At 55.2% G+C, this 27,722-nt stretch overlaps 3 protein-coding genes across 8 annotated transcripts; all 3 read left to right on the top strand.

Moving 5' to 3' along the window:
- Positions 1-144: 144 nt before the first annotated feature.
- On the top strand, positions 145-8,091 carry LOC308179059 (BPI fold-containing family B member 3-like). 2 transcript variants are annotated; one of them, XM_080558652.1, is made up of 17 exons: positions 145-339; positions 735-822; positions 1,800-1,926; positions 2,226-2,883; positions 3,223-3,327; positions 3,437-3,577; positions 3,932-3,995; positions 4,368-4,428; positions 4,807-4,898; positions 5,475-5,657; positions 5,749-5,802; positions 5,921-6,091; positions 6,468-6,535; positions 6,822-6,864; positions 7,294-7,357; positions 7,473-7,549; positions 7,715-8,091. In XM_080558652.1, exons 3-17 carry the CDS (start codon positions 1,815-1,817, stop codon positions 7,751-7,753), a joined length of 1,932 nt encoding a protein of 643 aa, XP_080414778.1. In that variant the 5' UTR covers positions 145-339; positions 735-822; positions 1,800-1,814; the 3' UTR covers positions 7,754-8,091. The 2 variants fall into 2 exon arrangements, with proteins under 2 accessions (XP_080414778.1, XP_080414777.1); XM_080558651.1 differs by lacking the exon at positions 145-339 and having other exon boundaries at positions 688-822.
- A 112-nt stretch (positions 8,092-8,203) lies between these two features.
- LOC308179060 (BPI fold-containing family B member 4-like) lies at positions 8,204-19,252 on the top strand. Of its 3 annotated transcripts, XM_080558655.1 has the most exons (16): positions 8,204-9,603; positions 10,419-10,634; positions 11,076-11,679; positions 12,236-12,340; positions 12,464-12,607; positions 13,266-13,326; positions 13,952-14,012; positions 14,424-14,515; positions 14,883-15,095; positions 15,334-15,387; positions 15,872-16,042; positions 16,145-16,212; positions 16,349-16,391; positions 17,119-17,182; positions 17,505-17,581; positions 17,656-19,252. In XM_080558655.1, exons 2-16 carry the CDS (start codon positions 10,526-10,528, stop codon positions 17,677-17,679), a joined length of 1,890 nt encoding a protein of 629 aa, XP_080414781.1. In that variant the 5' UTR covers positions 8,204-9,603; positions 10,419-10,525; the 3' UTR covers positions 17,680-19,252. The 3 variants fall into 3 exon arrangements, with proteins under 3 accessions (XP_080414781.1, XP_080414779.1, XP_080414780.1); XM_080558653.1 differs by having other exon boundaries at positions 17,505-19,252; XM_080558654.1 differs by having other exon boundaries at positions 8,204-9,609; positions 17,505-19,252.
- Positions 19,253-19,393: 141 nt separating this feature from the next.
- LOC308179066 (uncharacterized protein) lies at positions 19,394-27,610 on the top strand. 3 transcript variants are annotated; one of them, XM_080558664.1, is made up of 12 exons: positions 19,394-19,491; positions 21,153-21,275; positions 21,673-21,726; positions 21,871-22,147; positions 22,789-22,893; positions 23,445-23,591; positions 24,355-24,418; positions 24,946-25,006; positions 25,638-25,729; positions 25,995-26,037; positions 26,565-26,619; positions 26,816-27,610. In XM_080558664.1, the coding sequence occupies exons 2-11, from the start codon at positions 21,167-21,169 to the stop codon at positions 26,594-26,596; spliced, it is 984 nt and encodes a 327-aa protein (XP_080414790.1). In that variant the 5' UTR covers positions 19,394-19,491; positions 21,153-21,166; the 3' UTR covers positions 26,597-26,619; positions 26,816-27,610. The 3 variants fall into 3 exon arrangements, with proteins under 3 accessions (XP_080414790.1, XP_080414788.1, XP_080414789.1); XM_080558663.1 differs by adding an exon at positions 20,778-20,823 and having other exon boundaries at positions 19,449-19,491; positions 21,673-22,147; XM_080558662.1 differs by having other exon boundaries at positions 19,397-19,491; positions 21,673-22,147.
- The last annotated feature ends 112 nt before the right edge of the window (positions 27,611-27,722 follow it).

Raw genomic sequence — 27,722 nt, 5'->3', positions numbered from 1 at the left:
GGGATGCGATTTTTCAGCATGATTTCAAAAACCTGGCCAGAAATCTGAGGGCATGGAGGCCTAGATGGAGGGTGAAGACCCCGGGCAGTGGCATGGCTGTTTCTCTCCTGCAGTACATTTGTTGCCTGGGATGGTGTAGCCACGGAGACCACCTCTTTTGCTATGCCCACCCTGGATCAACAGTTCCTCCAGGACTCAAAACAATCCCAAGCCCACCAGCTCCAGCTTGGGAGCTCTCTGGCTTTGCGGTCAATGGCATCACCCTCTGAGCAGTTTCTTCCACGGCAGCACATCCCACCTCCTATCCTCCTCAGTAACGCAGCACCGAGAACTGCACAGGTACTTGGTGGTGGGGGTGGCCGGTATTTTGACACATTTTTCAGTCAAGGCTTTAATTTAATTTAGGAAAAAAAAATAGTATTTTATGAGGGCACGACTTTTCAGCCATGTCTACATCTTGATGCAGGGCTCATGGGACAGAGACCAAACCCCAAACCATAACGTATGAACCGAGGCAGCAGTGTGTGCACATCCATGAGGACTGGCACCCGGGGCTGGGCTGACGTCTGCCACTACACATATTAGTCATTGCTCAATAATTTACCCAACTCCTAATATCTATAAGGAAATATTTGCAGTAGAAGTCACCAGAACCCATATATTGTTTGTTTTGCTCCCCACTAATTATTCTGGACGTCCTCCATGACATCGTTTGCCTCATTCCTGGTGAAAAGATCTGTATATAAGGATGCGTGCTGTGGGGCATCTTCAGAAGGCAGGGACATTGGACAGAAAGATCCTTACACTGAAGAGATCGGTCAGGTAAGAGCAAAATTATTCCTCAAAAAGCATGTTCTTAGCTTCTGCTTCTGCAAATCTGAGTGCCTCCCAAAGGCGAAGCCTTGATGTCAGCTTGTGACTATTGGTTTTTTTAACAAAAACCGTTATTCTTGCCTGCTGTCTGACTGAATTATGCTCTAACAAGCAAAATGTGAGGCAGCCTTCACTGCGAGTTTCTGAGGAACAGCCGTCCATGTTCATTGTATTGGCAGTCCTTGAAGAAGAAAGGGTGTTTTGTGATTTTTGTAAACAATTACCAGATTAATTACTTATGGTATAATCCTAGTCTCCGAGATAGCTTTTTTACCTAAGGTGAATTACACCTTTCACATTTGTTTTAATCCTTTTTGATGTGCTACTTACATTTAAATAGATTTGGGGCAATGAAGTTCATTACAGCTCTGTAAAAATGCTACTTCAAGTTGTAGATCCCCCCAAATATTTCAATGACACCGATACTTTTAAAATGATTTTCTTCTTTGTGTGATTCTTGGAAAAGGCGCTTTTATGTGGAGGCAAGCCTCAGATACATGATGTTTGCGATAGATCCTGACACTCAGACAAGAAGATGCTTTCCTCACCAGACGTGCTGGTGCATTTGTCCTGTGTGCTGCTGCTGCTTTTCTTTCCATGACCTTCCCAGTCAGTAACACCGCGCTGACCAGTGCTGGGGGGCTTCAAGCAGGACCACCTGAGCAGCCTCCTTCTCTTCACTTGGCTGCCGTGATGGTCTTTGGAGCAGCTGCTGCTGGAGCTGTGGTTGCTCCTGCAGGAAAGTGCTGTCAGGACCGTTCTGTACCAATGGTGTGGTGGAGAGGAGGGAGAGGTGCCCGCAGCTTCCTCTCTGATTTTGTCTTCCCTGCGAGACTCTCCTTCTTTCCTCCTTCCTCCTCCTTCCTCCAGCCACTGCCTTGTGCTCACTGTTCCAGCATTCCTCTGATGGCAATTGCTTTCCGCAGTTATCAGAATCGAAGATGTTCAAGTTCTGTGTGGTTTTCCTCCTCTGCGGCCTGCTGACCCCTTCGCAAGGACTTGCTGGAAGTGCCTCGGTGTCTGCCAGGGTGGATAAAGATGTGCTAGAAAGCGGTAAGTGTTTGGAAGAGACAGGATTTTTCTTTGTTTTGAGACCACTTCTGCTCTTTCTGTCTCTTGACCATATTCAGAAAACCAAAAGCTGGTCCAGCAGTAGTGATGATGCTCATAATTTGCATTTATAAAGCATCTTGCAGATGGCACGTCAGATACTTCCCAGTGACTGGAGCATCACCCCGGTGTACAAAGAGGGGAAAAGAGGCACAGGGATGGGAAGGAACAGCCAGGCTGACATAGCATGTTTGTGTGCTGGGTCAGCATGGCTCACAGTGACCTCTCAACCATTTCTTCAGCCATTACAGGGTCACTAGCCAACAGCAACCTTCTCGAGGGGCTCCTGGGTGGTCTCCTTGGTGGCGGTGGTCTTGTTGGCGGTCTGCTTGGAGGCGATGGACTTCTCGGTGGTCTGCTTGGTGAAGACGGACTTGTTGGCGGTCTCCTTGATGATGATGGACTTGCTGGAGGTCTCCTTGGTGAAGACGGAGTTGTTGGCGGTCTCCTTGGTGGTGATGGTGGTCTTGCAGGTGGTCTCCTTGGTGGCAAAGGACACGTTGGTGGTCTTCTTGGTGGTGATGGACTTGTTGGTGGTCTCCTTGGTAGCAAAGGTGGTCTTGCAGGTGGTCTCCTTGGTGGCAAGGGGCCCCTTGGTGGTCTCCTTGGTGATGATCCTCTTGCCGGTGGTCTCCCTGGTGGCAAAGGTGGTCTTGCAGGTGGTCTCCTTGGTGGCAAAGGGCCCCTTGGTGGTCTCCTTGGCGATGATCCTCTTGCCGGTAGTCTCCTTGGTGGTGATGGAGCAGTTGGCGGTCTCGTTGGCGACAACGGTATTGCAGGTGGTCTCCTTGGTGGCAGTGGTCTCCTCGGTGGACGTGGTCAGCGTGGCCAAGGCACGCTTCCTGAAGGAGGGCTCCTTGGCAAGAATGGTCTGCTGGGCACCATCAAAGGGCTCACAGGGTGAGTGAGAGTGGGAGACGCGTGTCCCCCAAGCAGCCCTCCATGCGTGGTCTGGGCAATGCTGGGGAGAGAAGCTTGTGGTGTGGGCACACCGTCCGCTCCTTCCCGTCCTTGGGGCAGGTTTCGTAAGTGAGGGTTCAGCCGTTGGGAGTTTGTGTGTGCCCCTACCACAAGGGTGCCTCGTGCCCGCTGCAGGCTGGCCCTGGCTGGAGGGGAGCCCTGCTGGCCCAGGGTGCAGGGGACCCCAAAACCATGGCTCAGCGACTGGCCACAGCACTGGGGACCAAGGGGATCCCAGCAAAGTGCTGCTTACTGACTTTCCTTGTTTTGACTCTCCAGGCTGAAAATTGTGAACATCACTCTCCCCAAAATAACTCTGCGCTTCCTGCCAGGCATCGGGCTCCAGCTGAATATCTACACCCAGCTGCTGGTAGACGGCAATGGGTAAGCGGCATCTGTCGGGGGCACAGCTTAGGGCAGGGGTTCACCATCTCTTCGGAAAGCAGATGGACAGAAAACCCTCTGAGACGTGTGTCCTCCTTGGGCTGTGCAGCGCAGTGGGTGGACTGCTCCAACTCCAGGTGGAAGCGAACATCACAGCAAGAGTCCGGCTGGTCCAGGACAAGTCGGGGGCTCTCAAGCTGGTCATTGAAGACTGCAAGACTCTTCTTGGAGATGTCAACATCCGTGCTGGGTAGGTCCGCACGTGAGCAAAGTGCTCGTCACTGCTGCAGCTGTGAGAAACCCTTGCACTATTGACCATCAAAGAGTGTATGACACACCAGAGGCTGAAATACCTGGTTCTCTGCCTCTGAGAGGAATTGATGAAGTCTTTTTTCCAAAGTTTTAGCTTGAGAAAACATATTGCAAGGTTGCGCCACAGTTCTGGCGGCGGGCCTGGTTCAGGGGGGCTTGCTTTTGGTGACATTCTGGCACTGACGTACAGCCCTGGACAGAGCGAGGCCTCATGTTTCTCCTGTGTGAAGTACATTTATTTTCCAGCTGCTCATCTACCTCACATTTTGTTTCCCCTTTGCCTGTTACCCAGACCCAAAGTGCCACTTGTGGAGAAAACTGTAAAGAGCGTCCTCGGCAGCGTCCTGCCCAGGCTGGTAAGTGTGCAAGCGGCAGCAGCACGCGGTGGGTGGCCGGGTGCCGTGATGGGGCTGTTTGCACAGCTGCAGCCTCACCGCGGGCACCTGCCCGGCCCCGCCACCAAGGCCAAGGCTCTGTGGGCAAGTGCATTTCTGAGAAATGTGCTCATGTAACGGGCACCCCGCCTGCACGAGTGGAGGGTCTCGCCCTGGCCGTGAAGCCCAACCCGGTGCAGCAGGCGTGCGGCGGTGCTGAGCCCTGCACTGAGGCCCCTCGGCAGTGGCCCAGGGCAGGCAGGGAGGGAGCTAACGAGCTTTTAGCCCTGGTGACGCTGTGCACAGCGGCTCTGCTGGGTTCCCCGGGGCCCTGACCTTTCTCTGCCTCCCCAGCTGTGCCCTGTCGTCGACACCGTGCTGGGCGTCGCGAACTCGCTGCTTGGCTCCGTGACTTGTAAGTGCTGTGGTCCCTTCCTCCTGTCCGTGTACCCCCCCTCGGGTCTGCCCTGCTCTTAGGGTTTGTTTTCTTTACGTTGGGTACATACAAATACTTTAACAACTTTTTGAAAACACAACTCTCCATTCAAGCACAACATTCAATTTCCCTTGCCCCAGAGCAGCAGCAGGCAATGTTTCCTGCAGAAAGCCGCTTCAGTACCCATAGCTTTTGGAAACAACAGTTTTGCTGCAGAACAGTGCTTGCCAGCCCCTTGTCCAGTTGGGAATGCTGTGAGCAGGGGCCACCCGCAGTTCAGATATCTTTTGGGACCATGGTATTTGGGAGCAGTTCCTCTCCTTGCAGTTTAGAATCTCTCCTCCCCGTGTCTTGCAGCTGTGCTCCCACTCGGGGCCCTGGGAGATCTCCAGTATACTCTGTCCTCCCTTCCCATCATCGGCGACAAGTCCATCCAGCTGGATCTAAACGTGAGTGCTGCCAAATGCCTTCGAATCGGTAGGTTTGGGTGGTTCACCTAAATGGGGTGGCTGCTTGCACAAGAGTGCCTGTTTTCAGCTGTCTCAGCGCATTCACTGAGCAGTGCTGCTGCGTGGGGCTCAGCCAGGTCTGTGCCTGTGCCGCTGCCGGGTCTCTGCCTTATTCTCTACTTGCTAACCCTGGAGGACAGCATGAGTCAGACTGGCTTGACACTGGCTAATTAAGCATAATTACAACACTCACATAGTTGTTAATCAGAAAAGCCCAACATTAGCATTTCATACAAGAGCAGTAGGTCACCATTTACAAAAAAGGTTTCATATAAAAGTTTGGTGTATAATTAATGGGGATTATAATCACGCCAAAAATATTGGCAACGTGTCTTACTCATCAGGGGATGTCACAGTGCTTTAAGTGGAGAGCTCCAGCAAAGGCTTCCGTTGCCTATGCCAGAGCAGTTGACAGCAGCTCTATAGTTAATAAAACATCGATTGATTGCGCAGGCGGGCAGGGAGCCTGGCAGCCCCAGTGATGCCAACCTCCTGCCCCTGCTCTGTCCCCTGCAGCTCCTCCTCAGGGATGCGGCGGGCAACGTGGTGGAGCCTGTGCGCGGGCAGCTGTCCCCTGTCACCCTGCTGCCAGCCGCCGGCCGCGGGGTGCAGGTGGGGCTCTCGCAGGACGTGCTGGGCGCCGTGCTGGGGCTGGCCCAGAAGCAGGGAGCCTTCAACCTGGACATCACCAGCTCGGCGGTGGGTCGCGGCTCACGGGGTGCGGCTGAGCCCAGCAGTGGCTTCCGCAGAACCCTGCCAGCTGCTGACCCCGCGGGCGCTGTTCCCACAGGTGCCCGATAGCATCTCGCTGTCCACCTCGGCCCTCCTCTCAGCCTTCCCTCAGGTCAGCCACCTCGCGCTGTGTAATGCAGGCGATAAAATAGGTGCCTTGCGTGCATTTGGTTCTAACCCCCCCAGGCACACCAAGGCTGCTGGCTCTGATGGCTCCTCTCCCTGCACAGCTCTCTGCCGTGGTCCCCGGGTCGCTGCCGCTGGCGCTGCGTGTGCGGCTGGCCGACGTGCCAGAGGTGGCCCTGCGGGACGGGAGAGCCACTGCCACCCTCCGAGCCACCATAGACGTCGTGACACGCCGCCCAGGCTTCCCCGTGCAGACCCTCTTCAGCCTGGACTCGGTGAGCGCAAGGCAGGGGACAGCAAGGGTGGGGGGGGGGGGGTGCTCCCTGCGGCAGCACCTGTGCTTTTGGATGCCCCACGTCCTAAAAAATGGCTTTTTAATGTGCTCGTAACCACAGGCACGTGAAACATTTGATGAACGATTCAAGAAGTAATTAAATAAATTAAAAAATAATATAAATTCAAAAAGATGGGAATTCCAAATCCCAAGGGGAGAGATCCATGACACCATCAGTCAAAGAAAAATGCTATTTCTAGACACAGACAGGTGTTTTTTCACTGTCTGGGTTATTTACAAATATTCCATATTTTATTTCCAGTCTCGGGGAGCTATGCTGGGAAATAACTTCATTTCTTCTGTTGTTGCAATTCCAGAACGTCGGTCTGAACATCACCCCCTCCGTCTCCAGCGGCAGGCTGCGCGCCTCCCTGGCCATCGACAGGTAGAGCCCAGCTCAGCGGGAGATGTGCCACGGGCCGGGGCGGGCTGGCTCTGGCAGTGGCTAACGGGAAGCACGAGGGAGGTGTGGGAGAAACGTGAAGCTTCTGGGGCTTCAGGGCCTCCCCCGGCACCAACCTCAGGTGAAGAGCATACCTGAAGTAACGGGAGAGTTTTTGTATCTTTTTGTGGGCAGGACAAATTCTGGAGCAAAAAGGGTCTTGGCACTGCTCAGAAAGAGCGATGAGGGCTGCTCTTGATGCACTCTTCCTTGTTTTTGTCTTTTGTAGAGTCAAACTGAGACTGGCATCCTCACAAATTGGCCCTGTCAATGTAAGTGCATGGTGCTTGTGATTGTCATGCTGCAGCAAGTGATTTGATGACCAGGAATTATTTGTAGGGCAGGGACACCAACGTTTGTAGGGAAGGGATACCAGTTCTTCAGGCGTCACATTCCTTCTCCTGGCAGAGGACCCCGTGTGTTCTGTAGCAATGGCTCCTGGCCGTGTGTGCTCGTTCCCTGTGCTGGCAGCGCACTGGGCGCGCTGGAGAAGGGGGAAGGAAAAGGCGAGAAGCTGCTCAAAGGGCACAGCACCCTGCGGCTGGAGGGGCCTCGCCGCAGGAAGCCTCCTGGCATCCGCGTGTCACAGCCCCAGACCTCCTGCACTCACAGCGCTTAGCTCATAAGGCTGCCGGCGCTCAGCCTTCACCCCCAAGCCGTCATTTACCTCGGGTACTGACTCGTGCCTCCTCCCACTGCAGGTCTCCCGGCTTGAAGGATGGGTGACGGATGTCCTCGCGGCTGCATACGTGCCTGCCATTAACAGTACGGCGGGGGCCGAGCCCTCCCCTTCCACACCCAGCCTGAACCCCAGCCCCCTCCCCTGCTGGCTGCTTCTGGGGCTTTGCCCGCAGCGAGCTGCTCTCTCTTGGTCTTGCAGGTGCTGTGAGCGCGGGGATCCCTCTGCCCAACATCCTCAACACCAGCTTCGAGAACAGCCAGGTGGACATCGCTGATGTAAGGCTCTTTTCCCGGCATTGCTTTCCTGGGGGGTGCAGGATGAGTGGCCCCTTCCCGAGGAGCTGCTGCTCCCTCTCAGGGGCTCACCCAGCAGGATATGGGGAAGAGCTGGAGAAAACCCAGCTGACAAAACTGAATCGTTTTTGTGCTTTTTCCTGGCAGAACACCTTTGTGATCAGCCAGAAGTCTAGAGTGCTCTAAAACCAGCTTATCTCAGCAACACCTTGCCCCCGCTCTTGGGATGAGGCAGACAATTCCCCGTGAGCCTGGAGAGCCCTGGTCGTCCCTAATTGTTTCGTCTTTATTTTGTCTTGAGTATTGTCATGTGTTATTGCCGTGGCCCGAGAGGGAGGGATGTTTCTGGTCCATCCGTCCTGCTATAGCCCACATGGGGGTATGGAGAAGGTGCTCGGCTGATGGATGTTAGGGGGCATTTTCTGTGGCCAATTCTAACACCCTAAGTCTGGAACCAGAGCTCCTGTTTAGGCATAAATGTTGCTCTCAAATTCCTCTTTCAATAAAATCCTTCACTGCCTCAATATTTCTCTCTCTGAATGTCCTTTGGATGTGGATTTCCAGCTGCCAGGATCCATTTGTCTCTGCAGTGCCCCTACACCATATGGCCCATGGAAAGGCCACGCAATTCAAAGAGGAGGCCGTACCCATAGCCAATAATCCGATAAGCTGGTACCTAACAGAAAGCACTTGTGAAGCTCCGGCCATGGCACCAGCTGTGAAGTCATGTACTTCACCCAGAGCTGGAAAACCGTGCGTGGCTGCACAGAGCTGCCCACCGGGTCCTCCCGACTGCCACCACCAGGAGCCGGCTGCGTCCCCAGGGCTTTTGGCCCCGGCCCCAGCCCCAGCCCCAGCCGCAGCCCCAGCCCCAGCCGCAGCCCCAGCCGCACACACATCTCCCTCCCCGCACCCCAGCACCCTGGGGCTGCACTGCAGAGGCAGCTCCAAGCCAGCGCAGCCTCCCCGGAGCACAGCGTGGGGACCGTCAGCAAGGCATGGGAATGGGGCTGAGCCTTCTGCTCGATAACTGAGCCACGGGGGGGGAGCAGAAGGGCCAGGAGAGGGCATCCGCTGCTGGACTTGCGAGGTAGAGCGCTGATGTGCCCCACGGTGCCTCTTGTATTAGGGTCTGCACAGAGCCAGGCACAGACACACTGAGCTTAGGCCTTCCTACTGCCTTGTTTAGGGATGTATTTTCCCCTTGTTGTGTAAGATGCACTGGATAGTTTTATCTGGGATCTTAGCAATATATTTTATCTCACAAAGGTATTAACTGTTCAAGACACCGGGACAAAAGCACCCTTATGATCCGTGGGCTGACACCCGATCTGCATTTCTCACCCTAAAGGGGCTTTCCTGCGGCTGCAGGAACACAGTCTGCTGGGAGGGGGCTGGCAGCTGCGGAGGCTTATAGGATAATCCTTGGGAGCTGCTTCTCAGGTTGAACACTAAAGGAGCTAAAATGTCTCCCAGGGCTTTTCTGGAGTGCTCAATGGAAAGCCGGGCAGGACCTGAAAAATCACCTGCAGGTGTGTTTGTGGATACCAGTACGGCAGTTTGTGTTAATGCCTGGATGCAGGTGGTGGCTGGGATTTGCGTGGACACCTGGAGAATAAGCTGATTTTCCAGCATGTCTCCTTTGGTGTCAGCAGTAGCTTTGTGTGCTCCAGCCCACTGAGGCTTGGGGATTTTCTCCTTTCCTCTGAGCTCTTGGGTAACAGCACTGCTGATAAGGGGGTATCCAGTGTCCTATTGCTCAATACTCCGTCCTGTTTTACAAAGCATTATTTATACTGGTATATATTGAAACCACAAATGCTGCTTTATGGACCCAATCCACTAGCCCAGCTTTTACAAATTAGGCATCCTTCCCCTTTTCCTGCATCAGTTTTGCTATATAAGGACCCCCTGTTCCTACAAAGCAGAGAAGAGGTGAGAGCTGGGTGACCATGGACAGCTGCGAGGTCTCCACTTGATCAGGAGCTGAGCGGTGGAAGACCAGAGCCGAGCTTTGCAATTTGGGATAAGGCCAGGTAAAGGTGGGCAAAACAGTGGCATGCGGTTTTCTAAGACTTGGGTACAGAGCCACCATTTTACCTGCAAGCCTTACAATACGCTCTGGTGAGTGAGAGAAGCGTTGGGAAGATACTGAAAATGGTAGAAATGTAGCTAAGTGATCCTGGTTTATATTTAGCGGCTAGCCTGAAAACTCCGAAAAACAGATTGATAAAGCAATATGGGAACACTTCTCCGAAGAAAAGTGTCTTCATCTGACACAAAAAGTTAGGGATATTTTTGTATTTCAGGATCTTTCTAAAGTGATTGGTATTATTTTTGTTGTTCCAAGGTTAAAACATGCCATTTAGGAAAAGTTGAAGGAATTTATTCCAGATATGAGTTGTTCGTGGCATGGCAGGATGAATTTGCACACCCGCTTAGGGGATGGTTTTAGCGAGGGAAGCGCAGTGCAGCCTCTGGGCTATGAGTTACGATTTCACGCTGCAAGTTCAAAATCATGTCACAGCGACCGGAGATGGAAAGGAGCACGTTGCCCGGGTTGCACGTGAATGGCAGCAAGCAAATAGGTGCTGTGGTTGTGCAGACACTGGCTTGAAAAATCACCTACAGATGTGCGTATGGATGCCTTCCCTCTTTCTGTGTGTACGTGTGTGGGTGTCCAAATCTGTTTGCTGAATGCGGCTCAAACACACAAACAGTTTTGCTCCTTCTAAAGCTCAGGTTTGCTGTTCACTTCAAACTGTGCACCCAGCTTGAGATACCTCAGGCTTTCCTCTGCCTCCAGGGGTTGTCCACCCTGTTTCCCCTCACCCCCATTCTCCTTCCCCAGGTTGCTGTTGGCTGCCTCAGTGCCGGCGGTGTGAGCGGTGCGAGCCGTCCCCCGTGTCCCCGTCCTGCCACCACCCCCAGCTTGTCCCAGCTGGGGCAGAGGACACCATGCGAACGGCTCTGAGCATCGCTGTCTTGTACGCCCTGCTGACCCCGACACTGGGCCAGGCACCAACAGACGCTGTCCTGAGGCTCAGTAAGGGTGTTCTGAGCGACGGTGAGTTGACCTGCCCTAACCAACCTCTGAGTCTTTCTTTTCTATTGTAATTAAAATTTCAAGTAGCCAGGCTGCCAGAAGGCCTCCCGGTGTGATAGGGACTAAACAGAGGTGCTGCCTGAGCCCTAACCTCGCCTCATGGTGAGGATCTGTCACCGTGCGGCCCCTGTAACCAAGCCAGGCCACGTGCTGTCTCACCTGGCTGGGCTGCGAATTCCCCTGAGCTGCTTCGCGCAGGTCTGAACACTCTGCCTCCTGCCCTGGCCTTTGGAAGACGCCAAAGCCCTTTTTCTGTCGTACCCACAGATGGGTGAAAGGAAGAGCAGGCAGGCAGGGGCTGGAACGGGCGGTGACTGGGACGGGGAGCTCGTGCTGGGGCTCAGCCTGCGGGCGCTGCAGGAGGGGCTCTGCCCCGGAGCTGATGGTGCTCGGGGTCTCCAGCTCTTGCAGGCTCCCTGCGGCAAGGCAGCGCCCTCCGCGGCGCCCTCGGCGAGGTGCCCCTCGGCAGCGGAGCGCCCGGCGTGGATGGCAGCGGCGGCCTGCTGGGCGGTGGCCTTGGAGGGGGTCTCCTCGGCGGCGATGGCCTGCTGGGTGGTCTTACCGGTGGTTTGCTGGGCGGCGGTGGCGGAGGGCTGCTGGGGGGGCTGACTGGTGGCCTGCTGGGCGCGGGCGGTGATGCTGGCGGCAGCTTGCTGGGCGGAGGTGGGGAGGCTGGAAGCGGTCTGCTCGGTGGCAACGCCGGTGGGGGTCTTCTTGGTGGAGGAGGTGGTGGAGACGCCTATGGGGCGGCCCCCAGAAATGGCCTCCCTCCCAGGGGCTGGCCTGCAGCTGCTGGCGATGTCCCCAGGGGTGGCATCCCCCCAGGGGTCGCTGGAGGAGCGCTGGGCGATGGAGGTCTCCAAGGCACGGCGGGGATCCTCGGTGGCCCCGGTGGCCTTCTCGGCAGAGGAGGGCTCCTGGGCAGCGGAGGGCTGCTGGGAGGCGGCGGGCTGCTCGGCGTCCTGGGGGAAGGAGGCTTGCTCAGCACGGTCCAGGGGCTCACCGGGTAAGGAGGGCTCCGTTCAGGCTCCTTGCAGAGGGAGCAACCTCTGAATGATGCTGGGGGGGGGCTGCGGTGATCCTTCAGTAGATGCTCAGGTTTGGCTGGGAGCTGATGCTTTGGCAGAAATGCTGCCTGCAAGTCCCCCAGGTTTGCATTGCTGGCTGCAGAAGAACCTCTTAGCTACACAAGGGGAGGTTAAAGGAGGTGGGAGCTGAGAAGCGCTTGCCCGTAGAGGGAGCACTGAACTGTACATCAGCCCTGGGCAGCCGATGCTGTTGTTTCCAAGCCAATGCTCAGTTATTTGCAATTTTCCTGTTTTAATTCTTATTGTCTAGCACTGAGCAGAAGCACAAGAACTAGCAATAATAAGGCAACTAGAACAAAGCTTCTGATAAAACTGGAAAATAAATGTTAAAACTTGGTGTCTTTTGCCATTCCTTGCCTAAATTCACCCGTCCCTCAAGCAGTCACCTGTGTGAGTGGCAGAGCCCCGGGTGGTGGGTTGCTGTGCCCAGAGCCACCACTCGTGACTGTCCGTGCCCCCTCGCTGTCCCCGCAGGCTGAGGATCGTGGACCTGACGCTCCCCAGGGTGTCCCTACGGCTCCTGCCTGGCATCGGCGTCCACCTGAACCTCTACACCCGGGTGGCCCTCAATGGCAAAAGGTAGGTCTGGCTGGTGCCCGGCGCCTGCGGAAACCTGGCCACGAGGGGTCTGGTGGGACAGAGCCTGCTCCTGTCCCCAGGAAGGGGCTGCTCCTCTGGAGCTCAGTCCTGTCCCCTGCACAGCCTCCTGGGTCTGCTCGACGTCGCGGTGGAAGTGAACATCACATCGAGGGTCAGGCTAACCATGGACGGCACCGGCTATCCCAAACTGGTGATAGAGAAATGCGATACGCTCCTCGGTGGCATTAAAGTCAGACTGCTGAGAGGGTGAGTGACGGCGACGTCCTGCCAGCACGTGCTGACTGCTGATCGCGCCTCGCTGACCCCCAGCCCGTGCCAGCGGACACCAGGGTGGGCACGGGGGTGCTTCCCGGTGGGCGGCTCAGCCCCACGGATGACTGCGGCAGCAGCAGCGCTGGTGACAGTCACTCAGTGGCCGTGTCAGGGGGCAGGAGCAGAGGGCTCCTGGTGGTGGCAGTCCCCCTGTGCCATGGTGCAGCTGCAGCAAACTGCAGGGTTCTCCTGCGGGGCTGTGCAGCCAAGCAGGTCACCCTGCAGCGGTGCAGGGTCTCAGAGGAACATCTCTGCCCCCTGTGCTGCGTTCAGTCTTTTTACCTGACATTGCACAGGGTCTGCTAAGATGTAAGCACTTGGCATGTAAAGCACAAAAACTACTTGGGCTGAGCTTGTTTCTGCTCATTTACAGAGCCTAGTAGAAAAAATGCAGCAATAAATTTCCCACTGGCTATTTTGGGATGCAAATTAGGCTTATCTCATGCAAAATCCAAGCATACACAACACACTTTGCTGCTGCAATTGCCTTGCTCCAGGAGGTCTGCTCCACACACATTTCACAGGGAATTGTTTAAAACTCATTTACTTTGCAGCAGGTTATTTTTCCTGGTGCTCCTTTGTTTTTCCACAGCCTGCTCCCAGTTGTGGATAATTTATTGGCCAGTGTCCTGAACAGGCTTCTTCCTAATCTGGTAAGTTGGAAGAAAAACCCCTTGTGGTGCGGCTTTGTGTAAGCCGAGCCAGGGCACACCTCAGTCAGTGCAGTTGTTGCCCAAGTGACTCCAGGTGAGCAGGAAGCATAAATCCCACCCTGGAAAGGAGCAATGAGTCCATCTGAAAGCTGTGGTGCTGCTCCTGCTCGTCCCAGAGCGGGATCAATGCCACTGCCCCAGGGGCTGCCATGGTTTGGGCTCAGGGGGGACACATGTCACCTCTCCATCTGTGTGGGAGAAACGGTGCCTGCCCCTGAAAGGCCAGGGCAGAGCCCAGCACAGACCTGCCCAAGTGCCTGGGATCTCCTAACGATGCCCGTGTGGTGGGCTGGGGTCTCTGCTCCCTCCCAGGAGTCCCAGGGTCTCTCCATCCATCTCACATGGGCTCCTGGCACCCTGTGCTAGCCCTGCTTCCTCAGCATGCTGGAGGAAAGGCGGGGTGCCCCGGACCAGACCCAGGGCTGGCCCAGCCTTGGCAGCACTGGGGGGTTACCGGGGGGGCTCCCAGCCCCAGCACCCAGTGCTGCAGCACCCGGGGCACAGAGGCAGGGACATGCTGGGATGTGCTTGGCTCTGAGCGCGGTCGCTCCCTGTCCCCCTGCAGCTCTGCCCAGTCCTCGACATCGCCCTGGGTGTCGTCAACGACCAGCTGGGGTTCGTCAACTGTAAGTACCTGCCCCCCCCCCCCCTTCCCTTTGGGTCATCTCTGCCATCTGCAATGGCCATGTGGGGGCTGTGATGCTGCTGCCCCCAGACCCCACCTGTGCCACACCAGTGCCAGGACCCCAGGTCCCTGCTGAGACCCCCTTACTCCAAGGAGCAGCCAGGGAGCAGCACCCAGCAAGCCTAAGCCACCAGCAGAGAGACCCCCGGGTGGGGGCAGTGGGGTGGACCCTCTGTTTCCAGCAGTGGCGCACACTGCTCCTTAGGGATGTGGCTCTGCTTGGAGCCTGGAGCTCTCAGAGACAGGGCAGAGCCCACACGCACACCAGGGCTTTGCTGGAGGAAACGCAGCGGGCAAGGGGAGCTGCACCCCTGCCCCATGGGAGCTGCTGAGCCGCTTCCTCTGCCCCCAGCACTGGTGCCGCTGGGTTTGCTGGGCAGCATCCAGTACACCGTGTCCAGCCTCCCCCTGGTGACCGGCCAGTTCCTCCAAGTAGACCTGAACGTAAGTCCTGCACCTTCTCTTTCCATTCACTACAAGCACTGTGATATCTCACACGGGTTGGGGAACAACTCCTCAGCTGTCCCCGGGGCTGCGCACACCGAGCCGAGGGTGCCCAGGGTGCTGCGAGGGGGCCACAGAGGTGCTGGGCTGGCTCTGCTCCCTGCTCCCGTGATGCTTGCCGTCACGGCAGAGCGCAGCGCGGTTCGCATTTCATGAGCTTTTGGAGAAGGAAATGCAATGGGATCTGCCTTGGCTTGGCTGTGCATGCAGGGATTTCACAATGACTGAACATGAAGTTAACCATAAAGGCAAATATTGCGAGCTTCTGCAACATTTTTGGCTTGTGCTTCCTTCCCTGTAACTGCAGACTGTTGTTGGGCGAGTAGCAGGAGGCCTGGTTGACTACCCGCTGGGAAGAGCAGAAAGTGTCCCCGCACCTCCAAGGGTCCCCATGCCACCTCTGCCACCGATGCCGGACACCAGCTCCTCCCAGCTGGGTCTTTCCGTGAACTTCCTCAGGTCGGTGCTGTCTGCCCTGCAGAAGGAAGGCACCCTGGACCTGGACATCGCCGACGGCATGGTGAGCATGGGAGCTCTGCCTGGCCCTGGAGGCCCGGGGCTGTGAGCAGTGCAGCGTGCACTGGTCTCACCTGGCAGTCCTCTAGCACCTCTCTGCCATTTACTGGGATCTGTGCTACCTTAGGCAAAAAATGCGAGTGAGAGACCACGAGGTCTCAGGTGTGTTATGAGGCAAAGTATGAGCTATCTGCTGAAGACCATCGCGCTCACATGCAACTTTTCCTCCTTATCTGTGACAGTTCCCTGAGCTTCCACCGCTGACGACATCGACGCTGGGAGCCCTGGTTCCTGCGGTGAGTCCTGGTTCCTGCCCACGCTGCAGCTGGCCCAGCCAGAGATGCACCTGGGGGCAGGGGAGATCCCCCTGCCTCTTCCGCTCAGAGACATCATTTCAGACACCCCATGGGCTTGAAAGAGCTTTGGCTTGGGTCCGAAATCAGAAACCACAGCAGGCCCAAGCCTAGTTTGCCAGCACCTCTCCTGGGTCACAAAAGCCCCTCGCAGCAGTCCCGCAGACAGGACCAGATGCTCCCGGGGGGCTCAGGGCATGCACAGTGGCTGAACTCACACCCAGCTTGAGTTCACTCCCATTACCTGCCATACAGTCTTGAACTGGAACAACCCAGGAGCAAATCCATCACTGAGCACAGCAATGCCCCAGCAGGCAGCCCATTCCCTCCTTCCCCCCGATCCTCCTCGCACGCTGCTCTGCCTGGGCACATGCTGGCAGCGACAGTTCCCCGGCCACCACAAGCCTCCTGCCTTTGGACGTTGCAGGTTTTCAAGGCGTACCCTGAGCCACACAAATTGCTGCTGAAAATTGCAGTCCCCGAAGCACCTGTGGTGACCTTAAAGAAAAATAAAGCCACGATCCAGCTCAAGGCTACAGCAGAGGTGGTGGTCGTCCACCCAGATGACGTCCAGAAGTTTCTCTGCCTTCTGAATATCGTACGTATAAAGCAGCAGCTGCTCAGAAATGCCGCCTTGTTGGAAGACTTGGCTGCTCCAGCTCTGTCTGAGAGCCTGTGCTTGTCCTCTGTTTGACCGCAGGACGCCTCCCTGCTGGCCCAGTTCTCTGTTGAGGGCAACAAACTGAAGATCAGCGCCAGCCTTGAGAAGTAGGACACGGTCTTCTGCCACCGCTCATGCTGGTGTTGGACGGGCCGGGGGTGGCGAGGGGTGCCCAGGCAGCGGGACGCGCGGTGGGACGCAGGGAACTGCCTGAACCTCACTCGCTTCTGCTTCCTCCTGCAGGACTGATCTCTTCTTGGCGTCTTCATCTGTCGGTGACTTTGACGTAAGAACACGAGCAGCCTCAGCCATATGCGAAACCTGCTCCAGAGAGCAAAGTGTTGAGAGATTGGCTCAGGAGAATTAAGGGCCAATTGCAGAGTATCGTTTATGGCATTTTTAACAGTGCCTTTCTCTCACCTCTGCAGATGGATTTGTTTTATGGGTGATCCATGAACAGTCTTCAGAAAAAATCCTGTAGATCTGTGTGAAAGATAGTGATGGGAAGCAGGAACTATCCCAATAGCTGACCCCAGTTTACACTGGGGCAAATGCGAACAAAGCAGGGCTTCCCCCCGTTTGGCAGGGTGTGCGCACCCGCTGTGATCACCGCAGAGCCCGTGCAGCCGCAGCAGCCTTGGGTTTGGTACCCGAGCTTGGTGCGGGCCCAGCACAGCCCGGGGTGGCTGCATCGCTCTGTCCACTTCCATCCCCGGGCTGTGCTTGTGCTGACAGGGCAGCAGGAATTCAATTTCAGGCCACTCTTAATGCCGGCTGGAACAGGCCGGTGGAGTGCCATTACTTTGGGACTAAAATTTGACAACTGAATTCTTAAAGGAAGTTCCAATTTCTGTGAAGTTGGGGATTTGCATGAAATGGGTGTGGAGCTGGAGCAGCAGGGGTTCAGGTCGGGTTCAGGCGGGACGGCAGGAGCACCCCCACGGCCCCAAGGACAGGGTGAGGCCGCAATGACCATGGGAACACAGCTCCAAGAGACCCTCTCCTTGTTGCAGATCTCGCTGCTGGAGATGCTCGTTGACAAGATTTTTGATGTCGCTTTCCTGCCTGCACTGAACAGTAAGGGAGCTTTGATGCCTCACTTGTGCTAGAGCGCCCACCGCACGAGTCTCCGCACATTTCATTTACCTCGGCTGGGTACGGTGGTGGCGGTGGGATGGCTCGGCGGGGCCAGACTCACTCCGGGTGGCAGTGCTTTGCCGGGAGGCGAGCGCACATCACGAAGCGCCCCCGCCAAGCCCATGCTGCCCCCCACCAGTGGGTGCTGCAAACCCCAGCACATGGCGCTGGGCCCAAGGGGCACGAAGCCTCGTGCTGGCCGGGGGTGCGGGGAGGGGCTGGCAGGGACACACCGTGCTGACCGGGCTGCCCCGGCCCACAGGCGTGCTGGGCAGGGGGGTCCCGCTCCCACGGCTGCTGAACATCGACTTCACCAACGCCGACATCGATGTCATCGAGGTGAGTGCAGCCCCCGCTCCCCGAGGCGTGGTGCGAAATGTTTCCGAGTGACACGGAGCCCTCTGCCGCACCAGGACCTCCTCGTGCTGTCGGCGTGAGCCCGCGGCTGCAGCGGGACCTGCGGTTTTCCACGTCCACCACCCGAGAGGTGGGAAGCCCAGCCTGCTCGAAGCTGCCCCACGACATTTCGCGCTGTGCCTGAAAGAGCAAAACAGCAGCTTGGTCTTTTCCACAGAAATGTTGCATCCTCCCTATGCTGCTTTGAACACAAAAGAAAGCAAGGGTGTTTTTTGCCTCTGAATGTTGCGTTTTGGACTTTTCTTTTTGCGGATGCTCAGGTACCTGTCTGCTGGCAAGCGCCGCCTTAGATCGAGATGCTGCACCTTCCCTCAGGGACCTGAAGCCCATGGGGTCTCCTGCTTATCCTCCTGGGGTGGGATATCTCCTGGATCTCTCCTTAGATCAGAGTGTGTCTCAGTTTCTGTGAGTGCCTGGTTTGGGGCTAGGCAAGGGCCCGGTAACAGCTCCCGTGTCCCGTGTTTGTACACAACCGGCGGGTACACGAGCCCATCAGTCTTTCCATGCAAAACCCGCTCACCTGAACACAAGCCCTTCCCCTGGTTTTGGGGAACCCTCTGGGCACGACGAGGCGAGCTGGCTGCCTGCCCGCCACGCTGGAGCTGCGGTGCCGGAGGAGCCCTCGCCCTGTCCCCTCCCAGCACCTTTGGGGTGCAGGGGGCAGGGGCCGCGGGGCAGCTCGCTGCCCGCACCTCTGGGCGATGCCCAAACTGCACAGGCTCTTTCCTGCGGTTCAGCTGCTGTCGGAGCAATGAGGCTCCTGCTAACTTCAGGCTGTCAAGCCACCGAGCACTCCTGGGGTGAGGGGAGATCTCTGGGACTGCTTCAGTAACGCTGCCTTCGAGCCTGCGTCCTTTGTCCAACCCTGTTACACTCTGAAAACTATCTGGAGCTGAGGCTTAGGCTTTTCCTCTCATCTTTACTGTTCTTTTTCCCTTCCTATCAGCATTTATTTCCCCCTTTGCTTGTATTTGTTCTCTCTCAAGCCTGCTTTAAATTGCTCAGATCTTCCTTTGAGACACAAGCCATCTCCTGCTTACCTCTGGGTAATGCGTGGTTTCCACAGAGCAGCTGGCACTCCATAAATCCACACACCCTTTAGTTTTCGACAACTTTTTAAAATCAGCCTTATGCTGTTGCAGTGCATAATTCGCTTGCTGGGAGGCAGCTGTCCTCTCACTACACGCAGACAAAACCCTGCTAACCCTGACGGAGCATCCCCTGTGGCAGAGGTGCCCCGAGCCCCCCCTGCAGCCAGCCAGGGACCAGGGGCATCCCCAGACCCCACACCACAACCCTGGCTGCTGTGCGGTCATCTCACAGGGGCCACGACGCTCAGCACAGGGGCTGGGGTCTGCCCATCCCAGGCAAATTTGGAGATGCAGCCAGGAGAGGCGGAAGAGAGAGGGATGACTGCCCTGGGACCAGGGGATGCCCTGCGTTGGCTGCTGCTGGTGGTGCCAGCTGATGCCTGGTTCTGCCTGCAAAGCACAGACCTGTCCCCATCCCTGTCCCCATCCCCGTCCCCATCCCCATCCCTGCACTGACACAGCTGTGCACCCCGGCTGCTTGCAGTTTTGGTAACAGCACTGGGGCTGCAGGGCAGGAGGGGGCTGCCCCCTGGCTTGGCCAGCACTCCTGCACCTCGGTCCGTTGCTAGTCAGGCTGGCACAGGGCTCGCACTTCCGAGCCCACACGGGGAAATTATTCCTATTTCATCCTTCCCTGTACTTTCCTTGTTCCTGCACTCTGCTGGGTATATAAGAGCTGCTCCCTATCAGCAGCAGATAAGAGGCTGTAGGCAGCTGCACAGCAACTTCAAAGGGCTCCAGGTAAGAGGCATAAAGGTACCGTAGCCACAGAACTCCTGTTCCCATTAGGCGACCTACAGCAAAGTGTAACTCGGCTTGAAAAAGCAAGAATTTTAATGATGTTTTCCTTTGATTTCTGTAGCAGCATTTAATCATTTATGAAAATTAATTTTTAAAGCCAGCAGAGCTCTTGCTTGTCAAATTCCACATTTATTTTTGTTGTTGTTAAGTCTATTATAATGACTGAGCTAGAAGAAATGACTAGGACTCCTTTAATTGTTCTTGTTGACCAGAATTCAGAACAATTTTCAGCTTATCAGATCTAATCTCAGCTGGTATGAAATAAGCACTTATCTGCAAAGCCATGCATACATTTTGCATGTACAAGATGCTCAGCTCATTTAAATGTGAGTGACCAAGGAAGTGTACTGACTAGTTGGATATAGTTAATACCTGCATAGATATTTGTCTGCTTTGTCACATATTCTCTCTAAGAGCTCTTTTAAAAGACCTGAAACCCATTTTGGCATCCTCTTACAATGCTATGCACGTCTTGCAGAGACCCTCCAACAAATCCCACTGATTTTATTTGACACAATTCTCAATCGAAGCTGCTCAAGCCTCTATCTTTCTCTTCTGTTCAATAATCACAGCTACAGGAGCTGTGCATCATTACGTGCTGATCAAAGGGAAAATGTAAAAGACAGTCTAGTGAATTAAAGTCTAATTTAATTGTGCCAAGAACTGTCATAGAGGGATTTTTTTTTTTAAAAGTATCTGGAACAGCTAAGTTGTTCAGAATGACCTAAATAACATTATTTCTTAGTGCTGAAGCTCTGCAATATGCAGATTGTACTTTGTCTTTCACAAAGGAGACAATGCCAGGCTGGCTGGGCCCACGCCATGGGCTGTGCAGGCGTATGTATGTTTTGTTGGACTTGAGATCTATAGAAATGGCTCGGCGATTGCCTTTTTCCCTTCTTTGCAAACACGTTTATTGGCATAAACCAGCATGTCACAGTTCTGGTCGCAACCCCAAGAAGACCAAGTGGTGTAGGAACATGAGATCCAAAAGGGTGATCTCTTTTCACTAGAGGCAGCTCAAACACAGAAAAATGGGCTCTCTTCATAGGCTTGACTGAAGCAAAATGAGAAAAACAAACAACCTGACCACGGGGAAGTGAATCTGATTTTGGCTGTGCTTTGAGCTTTCATAATGCAAGGTGTTCTTCACAAGGTGGAGAAGGACGTGGCTTTGACACACCATTTTTTATCTGGCTGTGCCCTTTTATCTGTTCTTATTTCAGGGCCGTTTCTGAGCAGCTTGAAGCAATCCATCTCTCTCTCTACAAGGTCCTCCTGCCTCTTCTCCTTCCTCCCGCTCTCTCCAAAATGCCATTTTCCTCCCCGCAGCCTCCCTGCGATGCCAGGCAGAAGCTCTGCACCAGGGTGTGGGGATGGGAACTGCCCTGGAGCAAGGCAGCTCCCTGCTTCGGACAAAATGTGACAGTGAGGGAGGTGGGATGGGGGTGTGGGGGCCGGGGATGGTTCCCGGTGCTGGGGAGGGGTCCCAGGGTAGGGGGGAAGCCCTTGCCCAGGGTGACTCACGGGGAGGACAGGGAGTGGCGGGGGCCCAGGGCCACCGCGTCCCGCTGCCTGGGCTGATGTGGGTTTCTTGGCAGGTACTGGGACGGAGATGCTGCCCCTCTGGTGTCTCACCGTTCTCGGGAGCCTCCTGCCCCCCTCCCAGGGCCTTCTCAACCTGGGAGGCATCTTGGGGTCTGGCCCAGCACAGCCCACAGACGGTGAGCTCAGAGGTTTCCCCGCTGGGTCCCCTCGGTGCCGGCGCGTTCCCACACTCCAGTTGCCCGCACTCTCCGGCACTGCCAACCTGGCCCCCACCTGGGCACAGACGTCCCCAACAGGGACTCACCCTGGAGGAGGAGGCACCACAGAGGGATTTGGGCTGGTTTTTAAAAGTCTTAGCTAAAAGGGAATGACCTGCCAGCTTGCTCAGTCTGTCAGGATGAAATGCGGGCAGCAGCCAGGCAGTCCCAGCTGGCACGAAGCCTGGCGGGGACGGGGGATGTGGTGTGATGAAGCATTTTTGTTTAGCAGTCAAGATGCGCAGGGTGACCCTTTTGCTGGCAAAAATGATATTCTGAACAAGGAAGATTAATAACTGGGACTCACTTGTTGCAGGAGGTCTGCTCGGTACCAATATTCTCGGCGGTGAAGGTCTGATCAGCAAAAAAGGTGGGCTTCTTGGCACTGGCCTTCTCGGTGAAGGTGGGCTGCTTGGTACGGGCCTTCTCGGCAGGAAAAGTCCGAGTAGTGAAGGAAGTCAAGGTCTCCTTGGCACTGAAAATGAATCCAAGAATGCTGGTGTCCTCGGCACAGGCCTCCTTGGTGGGGAAGGGCTCCTCGGCACCGGCCTCCTCGGCAATAAAGGCCTTCTCGGAGAGAAAGGTCTGCTTGGCACGGGGCTGCTTGGAAAAGGAGGTCTCGTAGGCAATGGAAGTCTACTTGGTCTCGACGGTCTTTTGGGTGAAGGAGGACTGCTGGGCCAAGGAGGAGTTGGAGGACTGCTGGGTGAAGGAGGACTTGGAGGACTGCTGGGTGAAGGAGGACCGCTGGGTGCTGTAGTCCCTGACAAGTCGACACAACACTTTTCCTGGTAAGTCAGAGCAGAAGCACGGCGGTGGTGCTCACTACAGATCTGTGGCCCTTCCACCAGTTTCCCTGACATGGTGACAGCTTGTAAGAGCCTGGTATTTTAAAACTAAGCTTTAGTAGTAAAAAATAGCAATAGTAAAAAAAAAAAAAAAATAGCAGATACTTAATTGGCATTTTTCTAACAAGTAATGCCCAGAGGTGGGGGTTCCCCTAAAGAGGTGCTCCAGGGCAGGACCAGATCCTTCCTGTTACACAGACCACCAGTACCTGGCCTGCAGCCCACATGAGGGGAAATTCCAACCAGACACAGGTCCAGGAAAAGTCTTTCCCATGAGGGTGATGTGACTGCAATGGGCACCCCGAGAGGTGAGGGCATCTCTGTCCTCGGAGGTGGCCAGGACTCAGATGGACGCAGCCCTGAGCAACCTGGTCCTGCTTTGAAGGTCTCTCCTCTTGGAGCAGGGGTTGGCCCTTCCCCACCTACACCTTTTAACCAGGGCTATCCATGTAGGTAGCAAGTCCAATGGGTCGCAGAAGAGACTGTAGGGCTTGCTCCTGCCATCTGCTGTGCAGCAAGCTTGGCTCGAAACAGCCTGGCTTGCTCCCATCTCAGCTCGGGTTGGCTTTGGTTTCAACCCCCAGGTTGAAGGTGCTGAGCCTGGACAAAGCCCGAGCATCATGGAAGGTCCTTCCTGGGGGTGAGCTGGTGCTGAACCTGTACTCGAAGCTGACGTTCAGCTTGCCAGGGTGAGCAGGGCTGGTGGGCGAGCAAAGCACAACGGGTTTATGGGGTCCCAGGGGGCTGGGGGAGCTGGGGCAGTTCAGGGGGCTGGAGAAGCATCCGCAAACGTTTGGTTCTTAGGGGAGCTTGTGCACTGCAAGCGGCTCTGGAGCTGCTGTGAATATGCATTTGCAATGCATTTTAGAAATCCTGTTCTCCTTAAGAGAAGCTCTTGACTTCACCAAGGCCCAGATCTCAACCCCAAGATGCTGGCAGAGGTGGTGATCCTGCTGTGAACAAGGTGTTGGAAGCAAAGTGCCAAGAAGGCTTCATGCTCTTTCATGTAGATGAGTCCTTCCTTCCTCTGAAGTCCGAGCTGCCCTGGAGCCCCCCTGTGCCTGTTAGCACTCAGGGGCTCGATGACCTGCTAACCCGAACAGGAGCCTGATGAAAGTCCTGAGATGAAAACAGTCACAGCCGAGCCCCAGCTTGCGTCTCAGCCACAGAGACTGCTTTTCTGTGCTTTCATCTTCTCCATAGCCCTCCAAGCCACAACAGTTATTTCCTTACTTTTCAGAATATTTCTCTTTCTGAGCGGATCTTCGGTGGAAACGAACATCACGTCCCACATTGCATTGACACAAGACACCCCTGGTGACCTCAAGTTAGTTATTAAGGATTGCAGCAACCTGTACGGTGGCATTAAAGTCAACCTGCGAAAGGGGTGAGTGGGGGAAATATTCACCAGCCCCATGCTAATTTGACATGCTGTGCAGCTTCTCATTCGGAAGTCCTGTGGTGGTTTGCAAGGACAGAGCCACAGCACGCAGGAGCCGAGTCCAACCTGGCCTTACGTGGGGCTTGGCCACGGCCCTCAGCACAGACGTGCATTTTGCCCCTGGGCAGGTTTCTCCCTCCCTCACCTCTCGGGGCTCAGCCCCCGAGCTGCCCAGCTGGGCTCTGATCCCCGGGCTGCAGACCCCCAGCACTGCAGAGGGAAGGTTAGCACCAGGAAAGCCTCAGTGGCAACATGCAGACTAAAAGGAAGCTCCGTTGTCCAGCCATCAGGAAGCTGTGGGATTTTTCTCATATAAAAGCCATTTTTTGAGAACCCTGTAAAGGAATGGGAAGTTGGTATGTACATCTGGAAATGGTTAAAATAATGTGCAGGACTAGCCATGGGTCAGCTCTTTGCATGTTTGCAGTGGGGCAAAATTTCAGTCTCAAATCTGGGCACAGATTTACCGTTAACAATCAGATTTCGCTAAGCAGATACTAAAAGTCCTGAGCACCTATAATTCCTGCTAAAGCCTGGGGGAGCTGTGGGCTTGCAGCATCTTTTAACATCAGAGAGAAGAGAAGAGAATGCGTGTTCATCTTCGGTGCTCACAGCATCGCAACCCAGCGTTGTGCTTCAGATTTGTCTTGATTCTGAGACCTGGGTTTTGTCAGCCTCCTTGGTAATTCCTGCCTTTTTCCCCTTCCAGCCTCTTCACCAATTTGGTGAGCGGTTTGCTGAACTCTTCTCTTCGGTCTCTCCTACCTGCACTGGTGAGTGCAAGAAATTCTGCCATGTAAAAAGGTTTGGCTGAAATCAGTGTTCTTCCCACAACCGTGCAGCAGATTTACATATCCGTATCCATATGTGTGTGCATGTACAGACACACACCCACGCTCTATAACTGAATTCTGCAAACTTCCTTGATCTTTCTTACAGTCAGGATTTATTTGTTAGAAGCAATTCAAATTCCATCATGCAATGTTACGGGATAATTTGTAACCAATTGCTTTGTGAAATGCCTTTTCGTACAGAGAAGGTACGGTAAACAGAAGCGACAGCCTCACTTAGAAAAAAGGTGCTTGTTAGAAAATCTTTTATTCTGTTAAATAGAAGCTGTGCTGTTTTGAGAAGTAGTCTGAACAATTTATATTGCTCTTTTTCCGTGGAGGAAACTATGCTCTAGGAGCTGATTGCTCCATCTTGATTTAAAGTCTGTGAGACTCAAAAGATGTTAGTGAAACGAGTTGCTACAACTACGATATTCTCACCAAGGTTGTTCCACTTATTACCATTGCAGTTTTGCCCATTAGTGAATATTTGGTTCAGCATCATCAATATCAAACTACAATTTCTCAACCGTAAGTTGCGAACTTTTCTATATCATTTTTATAGCAACACATGGCTTTTCTGTGACTGGTGTTTCTGCCGGCAGAGGATGCCCTCAGCAGAGCAGGGGACATGGGGAAGGAGCCGCTCTGCTCGTGGCAGGGGCAGCTCTGGTCCCCCCCCACCCAGCAGTGTGTTGGGGTCCCGGCCGTGGCTCTGCTCCCGCTGCCCGCCGTGGCGAGAGCGCCACGCACGGACCCTGCTGTCCTTACTGTGGGGTTTATAATTAGGACCAGACCCGGACTGCTGCAGCGAGGCAGCCCCGGCGCGTGGCCCCCAGAGCCGTGTCTGTCCCTCCCCAGCTCTGCTCGCCTCGAGCCAGGCACAGGCGCAGTTGCTGCTTCACTCCACGGAAAGTTTTCACGATGTCACCAAAGCATTTCATACACCAGATAACTCCAGAACAACGGCTTTCACCACCTGTGAACCCAGGGGGTTTGAGACCCACAGGAAAGATGAGAATTGGGAACACCTTGGGGGCAGGGACTGCATTTCCCAGGCACTGCCCCAGCCCTGGGGGCTCTGGGCAGGACAGGGCTCTGCAGGCAGCCCTGCGAGCCTGGCGGCCTCTGCCTCTCCTTCTCCTTCCCTCTCTCTCCACAGGCATTGTCTTTTTTGGACTCCTTGGGAAAATCCAGTCTGCTCTCTCCAGTTTCCCGGTGACCCTGGAGCATTCTGCGGAGCTGGACTTGCAGGTGCTGCCAGCGCCGGGTGTAGCCCTGGGACCTGGCTTTAGGGATGGTTCTAGATGGAGGCTCCCGCGCTCCCCAGCCTTCTCCCATGCCCTTGTCTCCTCCCGTGGCCGTGTCCCCACCGATAATAGAGCAATGGGACCTGCCCTGCCCACATGCTCTGCCGGGTCTGGCCCCGACCCATCCCTCGCCTTTCCTCACCTTCCTGCCTTCCCACAGCCGCAGCGCCTGCATTCACACCCGTTAACGTCTCCTTCTTTTTTTGCAGAATTACCCCTTTCCAGCTGTCTTCATCGACTGGCTCCTGCAGAGTAAGTGCAGCCCCAGGGGCAGCCCTGGGCTCCGCAGGGTGCCAGGAGCGGGGTGGCAGTGGGGGCAGCGGGTGGGATGAGGACGTGGTCCTGGCACAGGTACAGCCAGGAGCAGGTCCTGCGGCTACGGGCGGATGGGGTCGCACCGTAAAACGAGGTCTGTGTGCTCCTGCTCATGCTCTGTACGGCCCTGGAAAACTCACTTCACCTCTCATAAAAGGATTTAAAAATATTTACTTAGTAGGAGTGAATAATGGTTCTCAGGATGCTGTGAGGATTAATTAATATTTGCAGAGGTGATTGTAAGAGCTTTAAGCTTCATATGCATGCGAAGTTAATATATAGAAGAGGGAAGAAAGAGTTGGAAGCCATCCCAGCTTCCCCAGAGGTGAATTCCTCAGGGCACTAAATCATCTCTGCCCATAACGCCAGGGCTCCCCGGCACAGGCGGTGCACAGCAGGGCCCCAGGACAGGACTGCGGGGCTCGGCTGGGCCGGGGGCTCTCACGTGGCTCCGTCTCTCCCAGTTGCAGGCATCGATGCCAGGAGCACGCAGTAGGCACAGGGCCAGCAGTGCCTCAGGTAAGGATTTGCTCACTGGGGACGGGGCTCAGAGCTGGGCATGCTGGTGCTGGTGCTGGTGCTGGCGCTGGTGCTAGGCAAGGTGAGCCCGACGGGGTGAGCCTGGTGCCATTGCTGGGAGGCAACAGCGGCTGCTGCACCGAGCTGAGCTGCTCCCGCACTGCCCCTGCGCTGCCTCAGCTCCAGCATCCCCCAGGTGCCCCCCGGCCCATTCCCACCGCTGCACCGGGAGGAGGAGAAGGAGGAGCGAAGGGAGGAGGATGATACGATGCACAGAGAACAGACATGAAAACGGGAGCAATACAACCAAGAAAATACGCTATTTCTTCTACCTTACATTTCAGCCTCACCAGGATTTGGTGGCTCTGCCAGGCTGAGCCGTGCCAACTGCAGTGCTGCCGCAGTGCCAGCGGCAGGAGCTGCAGGTCTTGCCCGTGTGCTCTCCTGGCTGTCGTGGCCGTACGTTCACCGACAGACAGTGGCCTGATCCACAAGTCCTCCCCAGGCAACTGGGGCTGGGTTCAGGGCCGGTGATAGCCATGGCACGGGGACAGGTCTCCAGTGCGTGACCGAGGCAGCCGGCAGCTGGCGGCGAGTCCTTCCACAGGCACTGGCCCCACGTGAATGTTGTGAGCGTGCACCACGTGCACCAAATCCACAGAAAGGAAAGAAAGAAAAGGGACAAACGCTGATGAAATGTAAAGTCTTTGTCTTTGCTCTCCTCCTGCTTTGTGATTAGTTGACCACTTGAAAAGGAAATTTTTCTGTTTCCAGTGATTTCATATTGTTAAAAAGTAGGAAGAAAGGCCTACAATCTAATCTAAATATGTACGTAGCTGATTTGTTCACAGTTACGCTTTGAACTGATCAGAGTACATGCTATCCTGTCTTGTAATCTCCAAGTGGGTTTGGATGTGCTGCATTGTGGGTGAGGCCGATCCACATCCCTTCTGTTACTCCTCGCAATAAAAAGGACTTTTCTTCATCTGCATTCAGCACGTGATTTGGTTTCTTTCCAAACTGCCAAAGGAGTTTTGCATTTGCAAGGGTTTTGCTATTTATCTCCCCTATCAGCTACAGGAGTAACTTGCCTGCAAAGAATA

This window comes from Anser brachyrhynchus (assembly GCF_964034855.1).
Source record: "Anser brachyrhynchus genome assembly, chromosome: 16".
NCBI classification, from domain to species: domain Eukaryota; kingdom Metazoa; phylum Chordata; class Aves; order Anseriformes; family Anatidae; genus Anser; species Anser brachyrhynchus.
The sequence above is the reverse complement of the archived record's forward strand: the minus strand, read 5'-3'. Positions and strand labels throughout refer to the sequence as shown.

Coding starts and splice junctions, on each gene's coding strand:
- LOC308179066 (XM_080558662.1), top strand. CDS start 21,167: ATGCTGCCCCTCTGGTGTCTCACCGTTCTCGGGAGCCTCCTGCCCCCC. Junction 21,276..21,672: donor CCCAGCACAGCCCACAGACG/GTGAGCTCAGAG, acceptor CACTTGTTGCAG/GAGGTCTGCTCGGTACCAAT. Junction 24,419..24,945: donor GGTCTCTCCTACCTGCACTG/GTGAGTGCAAGA, acceptor TTACCATTGCAG/TTTTGCCCATTAGTGAATAT.
- LOC308179060 (XM_080558653.1), top strand. CDS start 10,526: ATGCGAACGGCTCTGAGCATCGCTGTCTTGTACGCCCTGCTGACCCCG. Junction 10,635..11,075: donor TAAGGGTGTTCTGAGCGACG/GTGAGTTGACCT, acceptor CGGGGTCTCCAG/CTCTTGCAGGCTCCCTGCGG. Junction 16,213..16,348: donor ATCAGCGCCAGCCTTGAGAA/GTAGGACACGGT, acceptor TTCCTCCTGCAG/GACTGATCTCTTCTTGGCGT.
- LOC308179059 (XM_080558651.1), top strand. CDS start 703: ATGACATCGTTTGCCTCATTCCTGGTGAAAAGATCTGTATATAAGGAT. Junction 823..1,799: donor ACACTGAAGAGATCGGTCAG/GTAAGAGCAAAA, acceptor TGCTTTCCGCAG/TTATCAGAATCGAAGATGTT. Junction 6,536..6,821: donor GCCTCCCTGGCCATCGACAG/GTAGAGCCCAGC, acceptor TGTCTTTTGTAG/AGTCAAACTGAGACTGGCAT.